This window comes from Mycothermus thermophilus (assembly GCF_041956435.1).
Source record: "Mycothermus thermophilus strain CBS 625.91 unplaced genomic scaffold VTJ04scaffold_3, whole genome shotgun sequence".
Lineage (NCBI taxonomy): Eukaryota > Fungi > Ascomycota > Sordariomycetes > Sordariales > Chaetomiaceae > Mycothermus > Mycothermus thermophilus.
The window spans coordinates 2,342,221-2,364,652 of record NW_027191429.1 but is presented as its reverse complement, the minus strand read 5'-3'; the positions used below and the strand labels follow the sequence as shown (position 1 = coordinate 2,364,652).

Sequence of the window (22,432 nt, the reverse complement as noted above, 5' to 3'; positions counted from 1 at the left end):
GCCCCGAAACTCACCAGATATGCATCGATTAAGCAACTAGATAGTATAGAATAAGGTATGGGTATCAAATGCAAAGCAAAGACCGATTTTCCTCTTTTTGCAGCACAAAAAATAGCCATCCAATGTCCCCCTTCCTGCTTATCAACAGCAACCCCCCTCCCGGATTAGTTAATTACGGCGAAGAACTTTTTTGCAGCCCTCCCGAGGTCAGACTCTTGCGCACATGGCTCGGCAGCGTCGACGGGATATCCTCGTCATCGTCCGAGGATGAATCATCAACGACAACGGGAGCCGGGGCCGCTGACGACCGGCCGTTGGGGCCCTGATCTGACCCCGTCGGCGTAACAGACCCGGAGGCGGATCTTGACCGTGACCGGCCAGGACCAGGCTCGTGGATCTCGACCCGAGCGCCGCTCTGTTCGTAAACACGCGTCGGTTGCGAGGCCGACGGGGGATTCTTGCGTGTTGGCGAGTCGTTGGCGGTCCTGTACTGGCTCTGATAACCACCACCGTCGTCGACACGCCTGCGTTTGGCGTCGTGATCCTCCGACCCGGCGCTCGAGCGCGGCAGGTTCGCCGCAGTCCATCCACTGCCACTCCTGGGGGCGGCCGTCCCTGATTCTCTTTCCGCCGACCGCTTGTCCGCCGATTTCGAGTCTTGTGGTGTATCATGTGCTTGGAGACCCAAGCGCGCACGCTCCGCCTCGATCTCGGCCTTCGTGCGTCTCTCACGCAGCCGAACGCCGTATTTTTTGCGGATCATGGACTGCTTGGTCCCAAAGCTGTTGCGGATACCGTCGATGGCCTTTTGGCGCGCTCTGAAATCCGGAATAAGTTGGGCCTCAGCAAACCTTGGTGCGTACTTTTGTTCTGCCTCTTGAAGTTCTTTCTCCATTGCTGCCCGCTGCTCTGGCGTCAAGTGCGCGTACGGGTCGGCAGGATTTGGTGATCCAGCGACCTTGCCACCAGAAGCTGGCGTGGACTGAGACATGCTGGGAGTCCATTGACCAGATCGCGGAGGGGGCGTGGCAGAAGGACCTAGCGAGAATCTGTTCTTTGGTGGCCGGCCAGGTCCGCGAGGACGAGGCGGTCGGCCATGGTCACCACAAACGCGATGATCTTGATGCTGAACTGGTGTTAGTAAATTAATCCAACATTCCCGGCCGTTGAAGGGAAACACATACAATTTTGACTTCTTCCTCCCGCATGAAGCCCTCACCACAGTCAGGGCATGCATGCAGGAAACCCATGGGATCAGGAGGTACCCTCATGCAAACGTTCCATTTGGTGTGCTAGACAGAGTCAGCCGGTCAGCCATATGAAACCCATCACGAAGCCTCTCTCCACTTACATAGTCATGTGCATCCTGAAACTCAAACGTCCTAAAGCAATTCCTGCACTGGAGCTTGGGCGGGGCAGTTGGTTGCGTGTTGTCTTGAATGACAACGTGTTCGCCAGCCTGATTTGCCAGATTTGCCTGATTTGTCGTTACAATGTCCGAGGGTTCGTAACCGAGTCTCTCAGCTTTAGCGAGAGCGTTTATCAACGGAACGGCCTCAATTGTGCAAAGACGTTTCTCGAGGCATTTGTCGAGAAAGGCATCGCTGGCTTTTTCGATGATTGCGTCGGCGACCTCGTCAATGATCTCGGTCGTGAAATGAGCTAGCAGCTCGTGTTTGGCCTCGGCGACCATCTTGCCACCAAAGTCACGAATCGCGCGCTTTGTCACGTTGGCAGGGGCGTGGTGGATAGAGGCGTTGAGCTGAGTTGAAGTTAGAGAGCGTTGAAAAGTTTACACTAAACAGAACGCAACAGCAAAGTGGAGGATGAGGGAAAAAGTGAAAAAGTGGGACGATGCGAGAGGTTGACTTGTGCAATTGAGAAGGAATAATCTGACTGAGTCAAGTCGAAATCGAGGAAGGCAGGACTTTTGAGGACTCGGGGGAGATCGACTTGGGGAAACACAGGGAAAACGGTAACCGAAAGAACGCAAGTTCGGAATTTGGATGGAAGAAAGGTCTGACAAAGAGTAACGGGACAAGTTGAGAGGAATTGGCAGATACTATATAAGCCGAACCTCCGAGACAGGAGTCAACTTACAACAAACGCCTGATGAAACTCGGAACCAAGCAAGCACTTCTCCCAATTGTCTCGCACAATGCGCCGGACAGCCTCGGGCAGGCTCTGCTGGACCGCAAACTTTAGGCGCGCCGTATCGTCGACGAATTTCGGGTTGATGGCCGCATGCTGACGGGTAGGCGACGGGAACCCCACAGGCTCACCCTCCTGCTGCCGCGGTGGCTGACTGGATTTGCGCGCCGATGGTGGATCCATGATGGCCGGCTTGTGCGAAAGCGACACGATAGAAGGGCGAGGAGCAACAGACGGAGGAGGCGTCGACTGAGGGAGAGAATAGGCCCCGGCGCAGGGAGCTTGCGGAAGTGGGTGCCGCGACGGCGGGGGCGGCGGGGTGTGATGTGGTGTCGAGGAAGCAATTGGCGTCGAGGGCGTCGATATCCGAGGGATAGTATGGTGGTGATAGTGGTGCCGAGGTTGGGGTTGAAGTTGTTGATGCGGTTGTGACGATACTACTACATGTGTCGTGGCTACGTGCGTTTGCGACGGCGGTGGGTGTTGCGACGGAGGCGGAGGCCCTGGTGGGGGGAATTGAGAAGCCAATGACGGGAGTGTCGGTAACGGAGGCTGGTAATAAGATGTGTTTACAGGAGCTTGTGCAGGTTGCGCCTGGTGTTGAGGTTGCGCCGGCGCCGGAGGTGCAGCAGTTGTTGGGTGCGCCGCAACAATCGCCGGAGACGCGGTTCCTGCTGGCGCGGTTGACGGCGGCGCGGCGGACGCGAGTGGTGCTGGGGGAATTGAAACCTGAACCGAGCCTGTCGCCGGGCCGGCCGAGTGTGGGGCCCGCTGCTGCGTTGGCGCCGCAGGCCGTGGCTGGACAATCCCAAGATCCGCTGCTGAATTGACCAGCTTTGCCAGGTTCACGAGCCGTGTCTCGTCTGTCTCATCTGCCTTGTCAGGCTGTTCTTCTGTCGTCTTGGAGTCAACGCCGTGCTCTTGTGGCTGCTTCTGCTCAGGGAGTTCTGGCTCTTTGTTGACCTGCTGTGGTGCATCCACATCCATCTCGTGTGGGGACTTGTCGGCTTCGGGATCTGCGCGGGACTCAACCACCCGTCCTTGAGCCGGCACAGCTGCGCCCTGTGTCTCGACAGACGGCGCCTCGGTTGCTGCGTTGGAGGATTCAAGGCGGTTCCGTGTTATATTAGAATCATCTTTTGCTGACGCAGCGTCGCCTGTTGTCTCTGATGCTGCAGTTGCCGGTGTTCCGTCCGAGGTTACCGGCGCCGTCGAGTTGTCTGTTTCGAGTGGCTGTTGGGGGTCCTGGACAGACGACGGCCGGTAGCCTGCATCTTCGGTCATTATTCTCGAAGGCGCAGATGCAGAAGCTGCCGACCCCTTCGTCTCTGCTTCCCCGCCTGTCGAATCCATGGTGGTTCAACTTGCCTGAGGAAAGTGAGGTGTTCCAGAGCCAGATCAGGACCTGGAGGACGAGGCGTCTGATCTGGATGCTGGTTCAGAGTTGCCCCCGCCGAATCTGAGCCTTGCCTTCCCTCTTCAACCTGAAGGAACCAAGATCTTAGGGCTTCCAGGGTTGAAGTCGGGTGTAAGTTCTGGTCTCTGCGGACGAATTGTCAAGATCCTAATCCTGGCAACAGCAATGGTACCCGATCCTGGGTGAGGGAATGTGGGAGGTGCAGAGCTTCTTGGCAGGATGCTTGGATCAGGAGGTTCTAGGTTCCTGGAGTTGGAGAGGGAGAAATGAGAGGAGAAAACAAAAAAAAAAAGGTAAAGACTAATAAAAATCCGAGTGGCAACGAGCGAAAATAAAATGTAAGAAAAGAGTGAATGGAGGTTCCAAGCTGAAAATCGTGGAGTGGAATCCTGGAGTCGGAACGTTCATGCCATGTTCATCTTCTTCATCTCGAGCGTTTCTCACTGACTGGGAGCCAGGAGCTTCTTGTGGCTCTTGGTGCTGTCCATTGGCATTGCAGTCTGGCCAAACTTTTTTTTCCTTTTCGGTTAAAATTTACGAGCGACAGCGCCTGATTAATAACAAAATTAGAGAATACCTTAATATGGTTTCTCTACCTCGCCTTTCTGAGCAATTCATTTGCCAACCAAACTTGTGCCCTACCAAAATGTTTTATTTGGCCCCCTGTCGGCCCCCACATTAATGCTCTGGCTACCCACATTTTTGCTTTTAGATTGTTGCGCCAGTTTCACTCTCTGCTTGGCGTTCATTCGGTCGTGATGGTCCTCAGTGCCGGGCGACAGCAAGCTGAAGACATACTCCGTATTGCCCAGACTTTTTGCATCTTCTACTAAGTAAACTATCACCTCATACCAATCGGTACTACTTAGGACGATGGGAATGTCTTCATCGTAGACTGACCGTCATGCAACACCATGTCTCACCGTGAGACTCATGGCTCCTGAGAACTCCGACATCCCGCATGCCCCCATGTACACATGATCGCGGCTGACAATATCTGGTCACCGTGCTACTAACTTCGAAATGACAGACCCAGTTATCGGCAGTTCAAATGACCTCACCCCATGGATACTACAGTCCATGTCAGATCGTCAGTTGAGGAAATAAACAGCATTGGATATTCTTCCTGCCCCGCCTCCATGCCGTAGCACATTAGTTCTCTCGGACGCCAAAAGAATCCCAAGCCGAGACACCGAGAGAAAAGTGGCTTGCATCAAATCTGTACGACAATCATGGCAATCAGCGCGGGTAAATGCAGCTCACTTCCCCAAACAGAGACTGGGTGTTTTGGGCAGCAGGACATGAGGCAAATCAGACGTAGTATAGTAAAGCATGACCATAAACCCGGGATATAAGACAATTATACCTTAAGAAGCAGGCAAGGCATCATTAATACATTGAGAAAATGATGGCGTTACACATCGTCATTGCCGTAGAACCCATGGTATTAACAACCCCATCCAACGACACCACCCCTCCTAAAAAATCCCCGAGAAGAAAAAACAAGAAGACGAACAAGACAAGAAACTTAAACCTGCTCCCCAATACACGCCAGCAGCAACCGCTCATAATCACCGCTCGTCTCCCCTCTGATCCTGCTCGCCAGATTGCGGTGGTAGCGCTTCTCATACGCAGCGCGGACGTTGGCCATGTGGTTGCGGTCCCAGTCTGGAAGTCCTCAAGTGTCAGCACATGGTTGCATCCTGATATCGCAAGATACCCTAGGGTTCGACTTACGGTAGCGGATCACCCTGCTGACAAGCAAGTGGTCCTTGGTACCCGCGCCGGCCATGGCCGCCTCGAGCAGCGTGGCGTGGTGCATGTACTTGTCGACGGCGGTGCGGAGCTGGAAGAGCAGCGCATCCTCCATATGGCCAGAAAACTCCTGTAGTAACACTCGTGTCAGCAATCCCAGATCCCTTTCCACCTGTAGAAAGATAGCCAGATAGGCTCACCTTCCGAATAACATCCTCCAACGACCTCCCAAACCTCCTCTGATACTCATACGCGATCGCCCGGATCTGGTTATCGTTCCGCGTACTCAAGATGCTGCACACGCGCATCTCGTCCGTGCCAATCTTGCCCTCGGTCGCGTTATACAGATCATTCACGTCCCGATCCACATCCGCCTTGACCACGGGCGCCGAATCCTCTGCCCTTCCCGCCGCCAGCACAATCATGAAGTGCTGCTCCGTCTTGAAGCTCAAATCCCCTTTCACATCCTCCTCCAACCGCCGCCTAAACACGCGATAATACTCCGACTTGATGGCCTGCATATCCGCGTTCGACCTGCCCAGCAGCACATCATTCAACACCCGCTCCTTGGTGCCCACCCCCTCCATCGCATCCCTCAGCAAGTATACGTCAGTCAACAACGGCCCGCGCGCGAGCTGCACCAGCCCGGCCTCGAACCAGCCAGACGTCTCGCTTTTCAGGTCGGCGATCAGGTCGCGCCGGTGCAGGCGCGTGTACGCGTCGCGGATGGTGGCGATCTGCAGCGGGTCCTTTGTCGCCAGGATGCGGATCAGCGCTTTTTCGTCGGTGCCGAAGCCGCGCATGGCCGCGCGCAGCGCGTGCGCGTCGGCGTCGCCGCTCCAGGCGATGATTTGCGGCGCGCCGTAGCCGAGGGAGGGCGGTGTTGGTGGGTAGTGTTGTTGCTGCGGCGGAGGGTAGCCGGGGTAGGGTTGTTGTGGCGGTGGAGCGCCGTAGGGTTGTTGTTGTGGCGGTGGTTGTTGGCCATATGGAGGTCGCGTGCTATCGGGAGGAGGCGGTGGTGGTGCATATTGGCCGTAACCCGTCGGCTGTTGGGGTTGATGAGGAGGGGGAGCGCCGTAGGGCGCCGGAGGTGGGTAGTACTGGCCGCCCGGTGGTGGCGGTGCGGTGCCGTAACCTTGCGGAGGCGGCGCGTTTCCGTAGGGTTGGGCCGGCGGTGGTGCGCCGTAGCCCTGGGCTGGGGGAGGAGGTGCGGCGCCGTACTGTCCGGGAGGCGGAGGGGGATGCTGGCCGTAGGCTGGTTGCCCGTACGGTTGTTGGCCGTACGGTGACTGGGCAGGGGGAGGAGGTTGTGCGTAGCCGCCGTATTGCGGCTGGCCGGCGGGCGGAGGACCCGGAGGCGGAGGCGCTCCGTAGCCTTGGGGAGGAGGAGGTTGGTAGTAGCCTCCTTGTGGCGGAGGTTCTGCATTGGGTCAGCAAGGGATAGATCAGTGACTTGTCATGCATTCGGGAATACTCACGGCCGTAGGGCGGGTAGCCTTGGTACGACATCTTGAAATGATGTCTTGTTGACTTGTTCAGACGGTTGGTGGGATGCGTACTCGGAGGTTGGTGAGTCGTTGTGTGAAATGGAGAGATGATGATGCGGGGGAGGGGTAATCTCGTCACTCAGGGAATGTGGATGCGCCGGTGGAGGCAAGCGCTGTGGAAGATTCAAAGTGAAGCCTCGGCCTAAAGTTCAATTGAATGGGACCGAGGAGAGATATAGCGAGCGTTATGGAATGGGGTCGCCGAGGCTGTGTCGAGGCAAAATGTGGTTCATCTGATCACGCTATGAAGCCGCGTTTAGGTGATGGGTTCGGATGCATGGCCGGTTCAGGAAGCGCCACTGCAAATGCACGATCGCGTATGCTGGGCGGCCTCTGTTTACCATTAGATGGACACTTGGCGGGAACTCTGGGCTCTTCCAAGTTCCATCAGAAGGCTCAGATGCCGTCATGAGTGTGGCTCAGCATCTGCGGTTTGTAACCGGCTCAGCCACCAAGTGCGTAGCGAACGGAATCCTCCTCTGCGCCAGTGGCTAAGTTCTAGGTTCATCCTCGAGTGTTTGTCAATGTTTGTCTGGATCGGTGTTGATGCAAAAGGTTTTTTGTGTCAAGGAAAATGGAATTTCCTGTCTGCCCAGGCCGTCGAGCTGTTGACTTGGCATGCAGCAAGTCTTTTTGCATATCAGCAGACAACTGCATTTTGGTTGTCCTGGGCTGGGCGTGAAGACCGAGCGGGCGTTCCAAGCATTTATGCCATCCAGACCAATGACCTTATGTTTGGACTTATGGAGTAAAGTGCAAGAGTTCTCAAGGATTGGGACATTTTGCTGCATGCATTCGGCGCTCAGCCTTTGTAATTCGGTAGGCTCCGCATCGACATATAGCCGTAGACTCGGCGACTGCGATGGATGTTGACCCGTTTTCCTGGGCCATGCCCCTCTTGTCGACAGAAAATCGGACCCGAGCGGGGCCTCCGGGATTCGGAGCCCGGCCCTGGACGGGCACCCGGAGCCGGCCCGGAAAGGTGAGGTGGGTCCAAGCCCGGGACTCTGGGTCCGGTCCGCTCCGGTTGGTTCCAAAATCGGCAGTTGAACTCCGGCAATTTACAACTAGGAACAATCCCATGACAGACCGGTGATGTTCAAAGCCTGCTATGGCTGATCAGCCGGAGAGCTGTGGCTTGTTTCATTTTCTTAAGCCAGGCCGTGGCGTCCTGCAAACGCAAACCCCCGTTCTTCCCCCGTCCCCACCCCCGCCCTCCCTCCCCCCACGGACAACCGCAGTGCGGGAAATTGCAGACGGAATTCGGGGCCGGGTTTACAAACGCCTGCCTTATCTTGACCCGTCCAAATGGTCGCTGGAGCGGCAGCCTTCATATGAGTGGCGTTGACCCCGACATTTCTCGGCATACCACCGCTGCAAGTTGGACGCTGGGACCTTTTCGAACGACGGATGCCAACGATACAAACGATGTTGGGGTTGCCATAGCATCCGGTGGTTGGATCCCACGATTTCACGAGGTCGCCGAAAGTTGGCTCGACTTGGTTCCGCTTCTATTCTCGAGCAGACCAGCTAGCATCCAATACTTTAGCATACGAGTCCTCAGGAAAGAATGGGAGAAAAGAAGCAAGCTTCCTCCACAAAGCCACAACTGATTTTTTTTTGCCTTCTGTGCCATGTCATATTTTTGGCTTCAGCCCGTCTGGCCCGAGTCATCGGGAACAGGAACTCCAGGCTTTTGTGTCCTCGACCTCAGCCTCCTTCTTCCGCATCCTCAGCTCTCCCATTCCGAGACAGACAAGCCAATTGATCACAGATCGACCAGGAGATTGCCAAAACCATCACTCCATGGTATCACTGTGCAACCATGCCAACGCTTGTCGATAGTTCTTTGAGTGACATACTGAGACCAACTAACGCAAGAATAATTTCACCACCACTTGTTGGCATCCTAGCCATGCGTGGCGGCATCCTTGGCGCATCTTGTCAGCAAAGTTGGCATATCATATTCCCAACGGACTAAACCTCCCACCTGCAGGCTCGGCCCGAGACACAACATCCGGCCCGGCAAGCGACATGAGGCTTTACACCCTCCCTTGCGTAGCCGTCCAGCTACCGGCAGCCCGGTTCCCACCTCGAACCAATCAACTAAGCCAATCTGCATCCCACCAGCACCTCCATCACAGAGAAATTCAGGTACCTGAGCAGCCCTCCTTGTTGCCATCTTCCAACGTAAACTCCAGATGGTGGACTGCAAGCCGCAACAACGCCCCCATGCTGCTTCAACTGCTGCATTTCCACTGCATGTAAACATCGCACTATTGGATCTCGCGGGAGAGAATCAATGGCTCCGTCCAACCGCTAAGCGCAGGGCAACGCAGGGACAGCATGACGTCCCTCTCGATTGGACTTGGTGGCTATCCGAGACAGACGCCATGCTTCACCATGCAGTGCGTGTGAGTCTGTGTAAATGCGTGACAATGCCTGGTTGCGGCAGGAGAAAGAAAGGGCCCCCCCTCCATCGGCCTATTAACCACCATGCTGCCATCCTTAAGGTAAGAGCGAAGTGCATACCTCATTGTTCGTTTAATTTCGTCCGATTTCTATTGCTTCCTGAAAGCATATTCTCAGGAAGGAACGAGGTCAGAGTTATTCCGTGGGTTATTCCGGCGGAGGGTGAAAGGAAGGCTGTGAGGATCCGAGTATAAGTTCGTCCTTCCCGGGCCTCTTCACTCTCACAAACTTTTCCTCCTCTTTCACCTCAATCTTTCTGAGTCGGGCCATCCTCCAGGAACCTGGCATTTTCTCGAGGCTGTCAACCATCCTTTGGTACTCTGACCCTCACTTACACCAACCCTTCACTTCCACTGACCCTCACTTCTCACAACTCTCCCTCATACTCAATCCACAATGAGACCTCTCCTCCGCACACTCCCCTCTCTCCGCCAGAGGGGCGCCACCCTCTTGGCCAAATCCCCCATCACCACTGCTGCTCACCCAGCCACTGCCACTCCTCAGCCCCCCGTCTTTCTCTCCAACAACCTCAAGTCTCAGGGTCCCATCTCTACCACGACCACCGCCAACAACAAGGCTGCCACGACCATCAGGCCCACTGACCCCGGTGCGAAGATGCCTCCGGGTTACAAAGCTGACGTCGCGGCTTTGCCCACCTTTACCCTCCCCTCCTCCATCAGCAGCACCAGCGCCCATGACCGCGCCCTCGGCCGCGCTTTGGTCGCTCAATGGCAGCGCGAGGGCATCATCCAGATCGCCATGTCTCCTACGCAGCGCAAGCTCTGGGCGGACGCAAAGTCGGCAAGCAAGGCCTTCTTTGCCCGCCCTCACGCTGAGAAGGCGGCCTGTGTCGACCCGCTGAGTTATGCCGGCTACATTGCCTCGGGCGAGGAGATCACGGCCGGTATTCGGGATTACTCTGAGATTTTCACCGTCACCAAGGATTTGGGATACGAGGACAAGCGGGTGAAGGAGCGCTGGCCCTGCCATGGCCCGTGTCCCTGGCCTAGTGGGGTGTGGGGTGGATAAGAACACTGGACTGGAGATGAAGGAGGCGATCGGCAGGTATGAGAAGAGTTTGGCCCAGGATGGGGAGGTGTTGTTGGGCTTGGTGGAACTTGGGCTGGGTGCTGAGGAGGGAGCGTTGAGGCGTTTGACCAAGGATGGATGGCATCACATGCGCGTTCTGAGGTAAGAGAGTATTCTCTTTATGTGTGGTGATGTTTGCTGACACTCTGACGTGGTTAGGTTCCCGGCACGCACGGCCACCAACGGCAAGGGCAAGGAGGGCCGGGGCATCGGCTCGCACACTGATTACGGCTTGCTCGTCATCGCTGCTCAGGATGATGTTGGCGGTGAGTTATCAGCCCCAGAGCTGACCAACGTGTCTCGTCACAAACTAACTCCAGCCAGGGCTCTTCATCCGCCGCCCCAGCCAGGAAGAGCAGTTCGCCAACTGGAAGGAAAGCGCTGCCGGCCTGCATGAGGACGACGATGGCTGGGTGTTCGTCCCGCCCGTCGACAATGTGCACACCGTCATCCTTGGTACATTCCTCCCTCACCCTGTTGATGTCCTCCGCTCCCAACACCCCACTAACCCTTCTCCAGGTGACATGATGCAATACCTTACCCGCAACATTCTCATGGCAACCCCGCACAAGGTCGGCCTCAACACGCGCGAGCGGTACGCCATTGCGTACTTCCACGAGCCGAGCTTCCAGGCTGTGATCAAGCCGCTCGACGGTGTGGGAAAGAAGCAGGAGTCGGAGGACGCCGACCCGGGTATTCACTATGGTACGCACTTCACTAACATGTTCATGCGCAATTATCCGGACCGCATCACGACCAAGACGCTGGTGGAAGAGGGTAGGTATGGAATGTTGGAGAAGGAGGAGCTGAGGACTATGGGATCGCATTTGGTGTGAGGAAGATGGGTATCTGAACGGGTGACGGATGAGATCGCGGAGATGGGATAGACAAAGTCGCGGAACTGGGGATTGAAGTGGTTATTACTGCGATGACTTCATGAATATGGGTGGCCTGGGTGTTGAATAGGGGGAGCTGGAGGCATGATGCAGTCCTTTATGCGATGGTTTTATGCCAGATGGGAGCATGATATCATCGTTCATGGGGACTATTACAGGAAGCCCACGTCAGATGACGATGGGCAGGGGAAACTGGAAGGATGAGAGAGAAGCAGAATCTGCCATGATTTCCAGTGACTGCTTCATTATTCACTGCAAATCCAAGATATGCCAATGAACCCAAGCACAGGGATTCATAGTTGATATCACCTTAGGTACTGCGAAGACTTTCTCGTTAAAGGCATTTTCACTTCACGCGTTCTTTGTCAAACGTCTGCTTATGGTTTTGCTACCCAGTCCATCCTCGCCACAATTCTTAGACACGCCTTGAATGGTGGTTCATGCCAAAGCCTCCCCTTTCCTTGTCGCCGTGTATCACTAGCAGGAGAACTAGGCTCTGTCAGCATCTCACCTCATTCTCAAATTGGTATTGCACAACACTCCTCGGGAATGACTTACCACCCGCGGACCCGGCACAACATAGTTGGCCAAGTTGGTGTTGTAGATCTGGTTCCCGGCCGTGTCAGCCAACCTTCCCACCCATTGAACAACACCCATGAGGTTGATATGAAGTTGCTCAAAGGTTGACTTACGTTGACAGTGTACCCCGGATCCGTAGCCCTGAACGCTCCCGGAATCAGAGCCGTGGGGGTCGGGTTGGTGGTGCCGCCGCCGGTGACCTTGATCTGGGCGCAGCTGATGTAGAACTGCGGCGCGGCGCCCGGGTTGTGCAGACCCAGCTGCTGGATGCGCAGGAGATACTCGCCGTCGGGGATGCAGCGGGGGATGTTGTACGTGTACGAATCTGATCGGGTTTTAGGTCGTCAGCCAGGTCCTTCTCATCACTCTTATCATCGTCACCAGCACCACCACATGATGCCCCAAGGAACAATAATAATTAGGGGAAACCATACCCCTCATGACCCAATTATTCCCCGTCGGCCCCCAATCATAAATCTTAAACCACGGCCCGCTGCCATCATAGTCCTCCACCTTCCCCGGAGCGCGTGACATGTACAGCGAGGTCGGGCCCTGGTGATACACCGCCATGTCGAGGTGGAACGTGAACTGGTCGCCCGCGCGGACTGTGAGAGTTTCGGTGCCGTTGCTGACCTGTCCGCCTACGTTGCAGCGCAGGTCGGTCGAGGCGAGGTCGGTCACAGGGCCGTTTTGAAGCCACGCCGGATTGCTGTTGCGCCGGATGTACTTCCACACGGGGTACTTGGTCCCGGCGACGGTGAGTTGTTGGAAGATGTAGTGCGCCGAGACGGACTCGGCGGCCAGAGCCAGGAGGGCGGGGAGGAGGAGCTTCATTGTGGTTTTCTGCTTCTGCTAGTGGTGGCGGTGGTGGTTTGGTGGTTGGTGGTGATGGGCCGGGGAAGAGGTTGAGTGGATTAGTAGAGAGGTTGCTAATATGGCAGAGAGAGGAGGGAAACCGGGTTGATGGGGAGGACGGCACGGTATTTAATAGTCGAGGCGAGTCTAAGCTTATTAGACTATAGAGGGATACATGCGGAGTAGCCTCCGGAGGTCGTAATGAATGGTGGTCTATTTACGGTGAACGGCATCGCAATGGCCCAGACTGTTCGCTTCCGGATGTGCGAAGAAGCTTGGCCTCCTAGTTTGGCGTGGCATATCACATCTTTGGTGTCATTGGGTTTCTGGGGTGCAGAAATCCCGGTGGTGTTGTGAAGTCGGTATTAATTAGCAGGGTCAACGGGAGCGGACCGGAGGTGTCATGCGGAGTGCTGGCTCCGAGTGGACGGCGAATGAGATAGGGTTGGTTAATTACACGGCGAGGTGACGCCGAATAACGTGGATGGAGGTTGGGAGGGTTTGATACCTTCCTAGACGGAGCGATGAAGAGATGGAATGGTAGTTGTGCAATATTCCGTTGAGAAGTAGAGGAGGGCCCATGAATTAGAGTGCGGTAGTATCGACGAGAGTCATCTGCCAAAGAGCAAAACTAGTAGCCAGTCATGAAGATGGCACAACAGGGTACCCGAAGTAGCTATCCTACGTAGACTGGGCTATGGATGGACGTATTACGTGAGTAATTAATCGTTGAACAATGCGATGTGAAGAGGACATCTTCCCCGGCAGTACCTAGTTTCAAATGATGGGTATCAGGTACTCCATCCACATATTAACTCGCTGTGCAAAAAACCTTAAGACATTATTAACATATTACTCCCCAACTCACACCCTTCCCTCCTCCTCCCTTTGACTCTCTCTCCCCTGCTGTGCCGACGCTTGCTGTGACGAAGCCTGCTGCCCCTGCCCCGAACCCGCCGGCTTTCCAACAATCCCCGTCCCCCGAAACGCCACCAGCACCACCGTCAACGCCGCCAAACCCAGCGCAAGATGCCACCATGCGGCCGCGCGAATCCCCGCCAAGGACGTCTCTTCCCAAGGCACCATCGACCCGGCTTCTTGCACCGGCACCCCTCTCTCAGCCGCCATCACGGCCGTCTGGATCGCCGTGGCCACGGCCAGCCCGATCGCCCGCCCCACTTGGCCCATGGCGTTCACCAGCGCGCCGCCGACCGCCTGGTCCGCGGGCGGCAGCGAGCGGCTGGTGAAGAGGATCAGACACGGCCAGGTGGTGTCGGCGCCGAAGACGGAGAGGACCATGGCCGGGAACGACCAGGCGAAGTAGTTGGTGGCCGGGGGGATAGGGACGGCGAAGAGGAGCGACGAAACGGCGACGCAAGCGTTGCCGACGGTGAGGAGGAGGTAGGTGGGGATGCGGGCCAGCAGTTGGGAGACGACCGCCGCGGTTAGAACGCCGGTGATGCCGGTGGGCAGGAAGCGCAGGGTGGTTTGCAGCGGGGACAGGTCCTGGTAGTCTTGGTAAAAGTAGGTTGCGTAGACGAGGAAGCCGTTGAAGCTGCTGAAGAAGAGGGCCATGATGACCATGGCGGCGGAGAAGTGGGGATTGTGGAAGTTGGACACCTTCATGATCGGGGCGAGGCGGCCGGTTTTTTCCAGGCGGTGTTGCCAAACAGCGAAGAGGACGATGAGGAGGATGGACACGACGATGAGCACGATCACCCAGGGAGTACTCCAGCCTACAAAGTTGCCTTCGGTCAGGGCGAAGAGGAGGGCAAGCAGGCCGACAGTGACCAGCACGGCGCCGAGCCAGTCGATGGAGGCGCGGGAACCGTCGGGGTTGCGAGCAGGCGGGGTGGGAGGAGGCGGGATGACGAAGATGGCTGCTCCGGTCACGGCGAAACCTGCGATGGCAATGGCTACGAAAACCCATTTCCACGAGACGTATTCGGCGATGATGCCGGCCAGGAGGTTTCCTGCGACGGCTCCGAGGGGGGCACCAGCAGCTACATCACATGTCAGCTGAGACATTCAAACCACCGAGGCTAATATTGTCTCAGTTCCGGGAGTCCTTACAGTAGAAGCTAAAGGCATAGTTCTTTGCCTTGCTAGGGGGGAACGTCGTCCCCAAGATGCCAATGGCTGTCGGGACGTTTGCAGCGGCTCCCTAGAAACAGTTAGCATCAAGAAAAGGTCAAGAGATCCGCACCTGGCTTAGATGAACTTACCAAACCCTGCAGTCCTCGGAATAGATCAAAGGCAATCTCATTCGGGATAAACGGGTTGACAAGAGTCGTAATGGCAAACCAAGCCGAACCAGCGACAAAAATCTTCCGCTTGCCGTAGATGTCGGCAACGCGGCCCCAGAAGAGGAGGAAGCAGCCAAAGGTGAGAGCATAAGCAGACAGAATCCATTGTAACCGCGCTTCAGGAATCCCCAGGTCCTCGCCAATGGTGGGGAGGATGATGACGACGGCTTGGCCGGAGAGAGTCTATCGACACAGGTGTAAGTCACTGAACCTTCTTCGGATGAAGATCTCATGATTCTGCTCTTTGCACCACTTCCCACTCACATTCAAGAAACTTGCACCCGTCAACGTGACGACCAGGGCGATGCACCGGGCTTTCGAGAAGGGGAGGCGTGGTGTTGGGTTGGGATTGTCGTCCTCAGAAGCCTCGGCGATATCGTCGCCTACCTCCGAGCCCCCCGAGCTTGGTTGCCCATCGCGCATTTTCTTCTCCTCATCGCGCAGAGGACGTGATATTGTCTGGGAATTGGTGTTGCTATCCCCTTGGGGTGAAGCCATCATGATTTTTGGAGATCAACAGAAATCCTGCTGGGCGACGAGGAGCGCATGGTTCAGGGAAATCTAGTTTCTTTTCAATGACACCACGGAATGCTGTTTTTCTGGAGGCGATGATGCGAAAAGTCACTATCCCACAGGGTCCGATGCGATTGGCCGTTAGCGGGATAGCGTGCTGCCAAAGACTCCATCGAGGTTGGTGCGTGCCGGGCCTAGGAAGCGGGACCGAGATGCAACGCCGTGGCCATGGGGGTTCAAGATCCGTCGGTCGGTGCCGGGCCTGGGCATTCGGCACTTGGCCCGGCCATGTCGGATCAACGCCGGCCCGATGCCCGTGGTTTTGTTGCGGTTTTGTTTGTGGCGTTGCGCCATGTTAAGGGGAGAATTGCCACCCAGGTTGTGCGTCTGCTCTTTGCAAGCTCGTCCAAAACCCCAACGGGGGAAGTGAAAGCGCGGTGAGTGGAGGATGGTAACGTTGCCACAGAACAGGGGCAACGAAAGGACGACGGAGTTCGAATTTGGGAAAATGAAAACATTTCTCCTGACACACACAACATTAACAAGAATATGCAGATGGTCTAGATTTACTCTCCAGCCACAACTTCGCCACAACCCTTTTGGGCTTATAGCTATCGAGATGCCAAGGTCCTTGTCGAGTTGGCGGAAACATGAAAGATGACTTGTTGATGTGTGTTCCTGAGTGACCCGTCGGTCAGCCCAAAAGCGCAAGAGTGATGACTGCTATATCATTCCCTGTCCCGGACTTATGTTCAACCGCTTATCTTTGACATTCATGTGGAGGAAGCCATGCCCCCAGGAAACGTCAGCCCTATGCGTGGAGATGGTGGCTGTGTTGAACGAGCCGCTACACGTGGATGTGCGATTGGAGATGCATTCACCTCCCCGGCTTTGGGCTTGACGCAGCCTTATGACATCGGAGTTGTGACTTGAGAAAGACGAGGCTGTCGGTGTGGTTACGTGGATACCGAGATCTTGAAGAGAAGTACCCATTCTTCCACAAACTACGGGGTAAGCCCCTGTGTTGAAGAATCAGCAACAGCCGGGATGGAGTCATATTAACGAAGAAGCCGGACGGGGAACTACACCAGCAATGCCTCCCTCGGTGTCGAATTCTGCCAGCGCTAGTGATTTAGCGTCAGATATCCATGGACAACACAGCGATTAGCTTCAACTACTGCCTAGCTCGGGGGAACTGCTCGGACAGTTGTGATCTGCCTTCCTAGCTATCGAAGATGACTGAGCGGCTTCAGCCTTGTCAAAGGCCACATATGCAATCGGACACTTTTGGAGATGTCATGAGCACTTACGCAGAACAGCAAAATATATATACTAAGATATCTCAGGAGTTCTTCCTCGCTTCTTGGTTCAGCCCCATCAAGAGTTGGTCTTCTGATTTCATCTTGAAGAGGTATTTGTGAGCAATTTTGCAGTCAACAGATCGAACAGCCCCTGTGTGAAAACCAGCAGCCTCAGCCATCACTTATATTATGCCCGCTGATCAGTTCATCCCTCGCGGTAGTAATATTGCCGCCGGGGACTTGACACCAGACGATGCATTCTCTATTGATCGCGTGGCTGTGAGTGCCTCATCATTCCCCGAAGACACAGTTAGCAAGTCAACTGTTGACATTGATTTGCACAGCAACATCTCGAGCTATTGCGAATCTTCCGGAGCATCGTTGATGATATTTCCAAACCCTCCAAAGAAAATGAAGGACGGTTCCCCCCTCTTCCGTCATCTCAATCGCCGCCACCCGAAGCACAATGGAGGCTCCAATGTTTTCTCATGAGCGCTGAAGTCCGCTACTCGCTTTACCTCCAACTTCTTGAAGAGTGGCTTGAAAAGAACAACGACAAAGTCAGAGACAAAAGCTCCTGGCCCCTCCCGCCATGGTATGTTGATGTTATGTCTTTTCCAGCGTTCTCGTAGACATCTCTAACTGACTCGCCCCTTAAAGGGACGTGGCAATCATCATGTACTGCCACATGTTGAAGCCAGAGCAGTTTGAGAAAGATATCGGAACCCACTTCCCCAAAGTGTGGTCTTCTCAAATCGAGTTTCCCCTCGCACCCCTCCTCAGAAACAAAGCTCGAGGCTATGAAATGGACGGCAACTCTCACACACTGTGGTGCGAGAGATGGCCTCTGGTATCATCTCGGACCATCGTCTTCCAAAACAACGCCTGGTTCCCGATCTCAAAGTCAGTCTTTGACATTCGTGCTTACCGCTGCATGTCAGAGAAATGCGTCAGCGATAAAACCCCTCAATCAAACCAAATCCCCAACGCGGACATCCCAATCGCCGACTGGTCCGAGTTCCGCCTGGGTGAAGCGCTTGTTCAGTGCCCCAAGTGCTCGACAACCTATGCACGACCGAAGAAATTCACCGATGAGTTTTACCTGGATTTCACGAAGGCTGCTTTTGGCATGCCCGTCTTCAAGCTCTGGGATGCGCCACGGCCGCAGTTCGAGCCCAACGGATTCATCCGGGTTCTTCTCAGGATGGTCGATGCCGACCCTCAAGCCAACAACCCAGCCACCCTAGCCGCCCTTCATCGTTATGTCATGTTCCTCCAGCTCTTCCGTGAGCCAGTCGATGATGACGAGCCATCCGTTCTCGTGCCCACGCTTGACATCGACCTCTTTTGGCACACTCATCAGCTCCGGCCCGCAGCATATCGCGCGTATTGCACGCGGTACCTGGGCCGGACAGTCAACCATGACGCCTTCGTCGCCAACGTTGTGCGAGACACCTCCATCGCCAAGTCCGCCTTCCGGTGGTCAGTCAAGTACAAGCAGCTCTACTGCGACCCGTACGCCCCCTTCGACAAGCTCCAAAAGCTCTGCACCGCTATGGACGAGGTCCGAAAAATCACACAAGCCCGGGACGCCCGCCTGGCCGAGCACGACGCCTACGCAAAACAGCTCCTGGTAGACCTTGACGCCGCAAAGGACCGCGTGAAAGAAGCCACCGCCAAGATGGAAGCCGCCCAAGAAGCCCGAGACATCGCCAAGTCCGAACCCACCCGCATCCAGACTGAGCTGGAACTCATTACCCCCAGCAAGCCCATCCTGGGGACCGACAAATGGAAGGTCCTCTCCGAGCAGGACCGCGAGCGACGCAACACCCTACGCGAACAGCTCAAGAAAGCACGCGTCAACGTCTCCAAGACGGAGATGGACTACCAAGCGACTCGCGCCCAGTACGTGGCAGCAAACGACAACTTGAACAAGGTCCGGCAGAAAATTGACCTCGCGCCGCACCAGCGGGGGGGTATCGAGGACAGTCATCGGCATCTGGTAAGAGACACCAAGCTTCGAGCAGGCAGGGTCTCGGCTTCGCCGCCTGAGAAAGAGCGCTTGACGGCGGGTAACGGGCCGCCGTACGCTTTTGTTGGACAAGTCGTGAGTCCGGCGGCCCCTGTCATCAAGAATTATCGGAAATACAAGGGCCCGGAAACTGTGGTTACGTGGAGAAGCTCTTGGAAGGATGCTGGAAAGGAACCTCCTGACTTTGTGGTCCTGGCGGCGCCGATTGTGTTTGCGGCACTGGATGGAGGGAAGGTGGTAGAGAGTATGTACAGCACGGGTGGGACGGGAGGATGTATGGGAGGGAGTGACTCGTTTGGAGACGGATCTGGTCCGGTGTTTTCGTACGGATATGCTTCGGCGGGAGTTGGGTCTGGTGGTGGAAGTGATGGTGGATGTGGTGGTGGATGTGGTGGGAGCGGAGGAGGTGGAGGATGCGGAGGGTGTGGTGGCGGGTGTGGTGGAGGGTGTGGTGGGGGGTGTGGTGGTTGAAGGGAATTTTCCATTGTGGGTGTAAGAATCTGGGATGGATATCAAAGATGTGCAGTCTTGTTATGATGTTCAGTCAACGCGTTGTAACTACCAGATGGTTCGAATGCCTCAGTGTGAGCGAATCTTAATGTTGCTGATTTGTTCCAATACTCTCGTCTTCCAATGTTTAATCAGCTCAGCAGTTATAGCCATCGAGGGACCTCAAGTCCCGAAGGCATAAGGACTCGCCCCAGTAGTTTTTAGTAACCCGGGAGTCATGGAAAGAATCTATAGCAAAAGGGGACCATAGGATTCAAGAATATACCAACCTAGGGTCAAAAGTACACCAACAACATCATCATACCAAAACAACAATAGGCTGAATTGGGTCTACTATTGTGATAACAAGCAGTTCTGCGTGTGAGATTTCATCGATCCATTGTCCATTGAGTTCAATTGTGCGAATTCCGCTCTTTTCCAATGATAATACTCCATGGTCGCGGGCAAGAGGCCAGAGGGCACAATGGAATAGGGGTCAAAAGTAAACAATCTCGGCGCTCAAACCAACCCATCGCCCCTGACGACGACATCCGCGAAACGTGCTGATCGAAAGTTAAATGTCGGAATTTGTTCATGCGACCTTCAAAGTTTCTCTTTTTCCTCCTCCCACCGCTTCTGCGAAAATCCCACTCTCCATCTTCCATTCTGACGGACCGTTCGTTGAGTCAACCAACACCCGCCGGACTATAGTCCTTTATTCTCTCCTGAGCTCAAGTTTGCCTCGAGGTGAACAAAAGACCTCATCGTCTCAAAGCTCATTTCTGCTTTTCTCCAAAGTTTTCTGATTCTTCCGACCTTGTCGGCTGGCACGTTCTGCTTGTTTCCAACCCCCCGACAAAGACTTCGACAAAGCCACCCTGCATCATAGGCACTCTGCAGAACAATAGCCATTCTGCTGACTGCTATTGAGCGGGCTCGCATATATCAGGCAAGGCTTTTCGATCTTCAGCCTTCGTCGTTCTCATCCCGTCTGACTGATCCCGTACAGCCACGGCCTGAGCTCTCCTACAATGGCTCCTTACGGATCGAACTCGCCCACGACCGACATGTCTAGCACTCAAGTTCCGGGCCTAACCCTGGATTGGGGTGCTGGCGGCAACGACAGCTCTGAGCGAGTTTGGATTCCGAACACCCCGTCGTCGAACGATCCCGAGTCTTGTGTCGCCGAGTTGCAGGAGCTCCTCCAGGGTCACTTCCGGCGCCGCCTCAATGGCTCGCAGCCCAAGCCTTTCCAGGGAACTCATCTGCCTCCCACCAACTCTGAGCAGACCACCGCTACCCCTGAGACGCCCGTCAACCTGACCAAGTGGACTTTGACCCCCACCACCACTGCCACGGCCGCCACCCGCCTTGCCCAAGCCCGTATTGCCTCTCCTCTGGGCTTCGCTGGCATCACGGCTGAGTCCTCCCCTCAGGTTCCGCGTATTCACAACCTCGTGGCGCCTCGTCGCCCTCCCACCTGGACCTCGGCTCCCCTGATCCCGGTGGCTTCGCTGGCCTCACCTCGTCTGCAGAATGCTCCGTTCGAGGATTCGGGTCCTTTGCGCTCTCCCTGGCCGGTCCCGGCTGCCATTGACTCCGGCCCTTCGCGCAATCCCGGCATTTTCGGCTCCGTGAACCAGGCCGGCTACCCCAACATTGCTTCCGCGCTTCCTGAGACTCAGCACAATGGCCTACCGGCCGGCCAGACCTCAGTCATGGGCGGTTTCCATCCCCAGCAGACTCAGACGGCCATGTCGACCCCCTTCCCGGCTGCTGGTGGCACTCCCGAGAACCCTTGGACCGCTCACCAATCCCCGGAGATGGCCAACAACCAGACCAGCTTCTTCGGCCAGCGGTTCCCCGGCTTCATCCCCACGCAAGCTGCCCTCCAGCGCGGCGTCAGTCCCGGCGGTCGCATCAACGGCCTGGGTCCCCTTTCTCCGCCTCCCAGCTATTACTTCCCCATGAACTGCCGGACCGAGGTGGAGCGTAAGCGCACCCGTACCCACAAGGAGGCAATGGAGCTGATGCTCAAGGGGTTTTCTCCCAACTACCGCGGCGACCCGGACCTCGCGCGCAACAAGTCCGCCGACATCCCGCCCGACCAGAACTGCAGCCTGTTCCTGGTGGGACTGGCGCCCAACCTAACTACCCACGAGCTGCTTGCTGGCATTCGCGACTGCGGTCGTGTCTATGCGACGCACATCAACCCGCCCGCTCCGGAGAAGGGACACGCGTTCAGCGCTGCCAAGTTGGTTTTCTTTGAGCGGAAGAGCGCCGGTAAGAACTTCTCTCTGCCTATTATCATCATTAGCCATCCCCCCATTCTTTCCCACAAGCTCCGACGAAATAAAACAAGAAGCTAACCACCCACCTTTCACCCCTTTTAACAGAGCGTTTCTACAACCGCTTCGCCGCCACCGGCTACTTCACGCCCAACTACCCGCACCTGCGCGCGCGCGTGACGTGGAACCGCGTCCGCTCGGCCGAGGAGGACCCCAACGGGCGCCGGTCGCGCGTGCTGCTCATCAGCGGGCCCCGCCACCTCGTCGAACCCCGCGCCATGTGCACCTACCTCGACACCAAGATGGTGTACCAGCTGGACGACATCATCCACCTGGGAACGAGCCGCGATGGCAACCGCATCTTGCTCGAGTACCGCTTTGGCAGCTTCCGCTGCCAGGCCGAGGCGGCGCGGATGGCGCTGATGCGCGAGTACCGGGATTTGGGCGTCATGTGCGAGTACGGTGAGTTGTCGCTCTCATCTTCTCTTGTTGTCCAATCTGGGATGGTTCCGCTAACTGGGGCTGTATTAATTAAACAGGCCTGGACCCGTGCGATCGCATCCAGCCCGAGGAGGACAACGGCGTCTTTGGCTCTCCCGTCCCCCTTTCTGCCGGCACCCGCTAAGGCGAGATGTTTCTGGATCGTGTGACCTCAGGATAGTCCGACGGTATTATGCAGTTGGACAAATGCATCCGGAGGAACAGACTTGGAGACTCGGTGGGATTTTGCGGGGTTTGTTAT

At 55.9% G+C, this 22,432-nt stretch overlaps 6 protein-coding genes across 6 annotated transcripts; 2 read left to right on the top strand and 4 right to left on the bottom strand.

Annotated features, from left to right (window-relative positions):
- Positions 1-172: 172 nt before the first annotated feature.
- Positions 173-3,504, bottom strand: VTJ04DRAFT_4979 (uncharacterized protein; the record flags this gene model as incomplete). Its single annotated transcript, XM_069363043.1, has 4 exons — positions 173-1,126; positions 1,185-1,292; positions 1,352-1,762; positions 2,101-3,504. The coding sequence occupies 4 exons, from the start codon at positions 3,502-3,504 to the stop codon at positions 173-175; spliced, it is 2,877 nt and encodes a 958-aa protein (XP_069219930.1).
- A 1,592-nt stretch (positions 3,505-5,096) lies between these two features.
- On the bottom strand, positions 5,097-6,832 carry VTJ04DRAFT_4978 (uncharacterized protein; the record flags this gene model as incomplete). The annotated part of the gene is made up of 4 exons (XM_069363042.1): positions 5,097-5,236; positions 5,306-5,453; positions 5,524-6,743; positions 6,802-6,832. The coding sequence occupies 4 exons, from the start codon at positions 6,830-6,832 to the stop codon at positions 5,097-5,099; spliced, it is 1,539 nt and encodes a 512-aa protein (XP_069219929.1).
- A 2,906-nt stretch (positions 6,833-9,738) lies between these two features.
- VTJ04DRAFT_4977 (uncharacterized protein) lies at positions 9,739-11,267 on the top strand (the record flags this gene model as incomplete). The annotated part of the gene is made up of 5 exons (XM_069363041.1): positions 9,739-10,337; positions 10,408-10,533; positions 10,591-10,697; positions 10,756-10,887; positions 10,951-11,267. The coding sequence occupies 5 exons, from the start codon at positions 9,739-9,741 to the stop codon at positions 11,265-11,267; spliced, it is 1,281 nt and encodes a 426-aa protein (XP_069219928.1).
- Positions 11,268-11,804: 537 nt separating this feature from the next.
- On the bottom strand, positions 11,805-12,740 carry VTJ04DRAFT_4976 (uncharacterized protein; the record flags this gene model as incomplete). The annotated part of the gene is made up of 4 exons (XM_069363040.1): positions 11,805-11,816; positions 11,886-11,933; positions 12,020-12,231; positions 12,341-12,740. The coding sequence occupies 4 exons, from the start codon at positions 12,738-12,740 to the stop codon at positions 11,805-11,807; spliced, it is 672 nt and encodes a 223-aa protein (XP_069219927.1).
- Positions 12,741-13,625: 885 nt separating this feature from the next.
- Positions 13,626-15,568, bottom strand: VTJ04DRAFT_4975 (uncharacterized protein; the record flags this gene model as incomplete). The annotated part of the gene is made up of 4 exons (XM_069363039.1): positions 13,626-14,764; positions 14,835-14,925; positions 14,987-15,250; positions 15,332-15,568. 4 exons carry the CDS (start codon positions 15,566-15,568, stop codon positions 13,626-13,628), a joined length of 1,731 nt encoding a protein of 576 aa, XP_069219926.1.
- Positions 15,569-17,369: 1,801 nt separating this feature from the next.
- On the top strand, positions 17,370-22,315 carry VTJ04DRAFT_4974 (uncharacterized protein; the record flags this gene model as incomplete). Its single annotated transcript, XM_069363038.1, has 5 exons — positions 17,370-17,476; positions 17,542-19,236; positions 20,412-21,685; positions 21,799-22,152; positions 22,230-22,315. 5 exons carry the CDS (start codon positions 17,370-17,372, stop codon positions 22,313-22,315), a joined length of 3,516 nt encoding a protein of 1,171 aa, XP_069219925.1.
- Between the last annotated feature and the right edge of the window lie 117 nt (positions 22,316-22,432).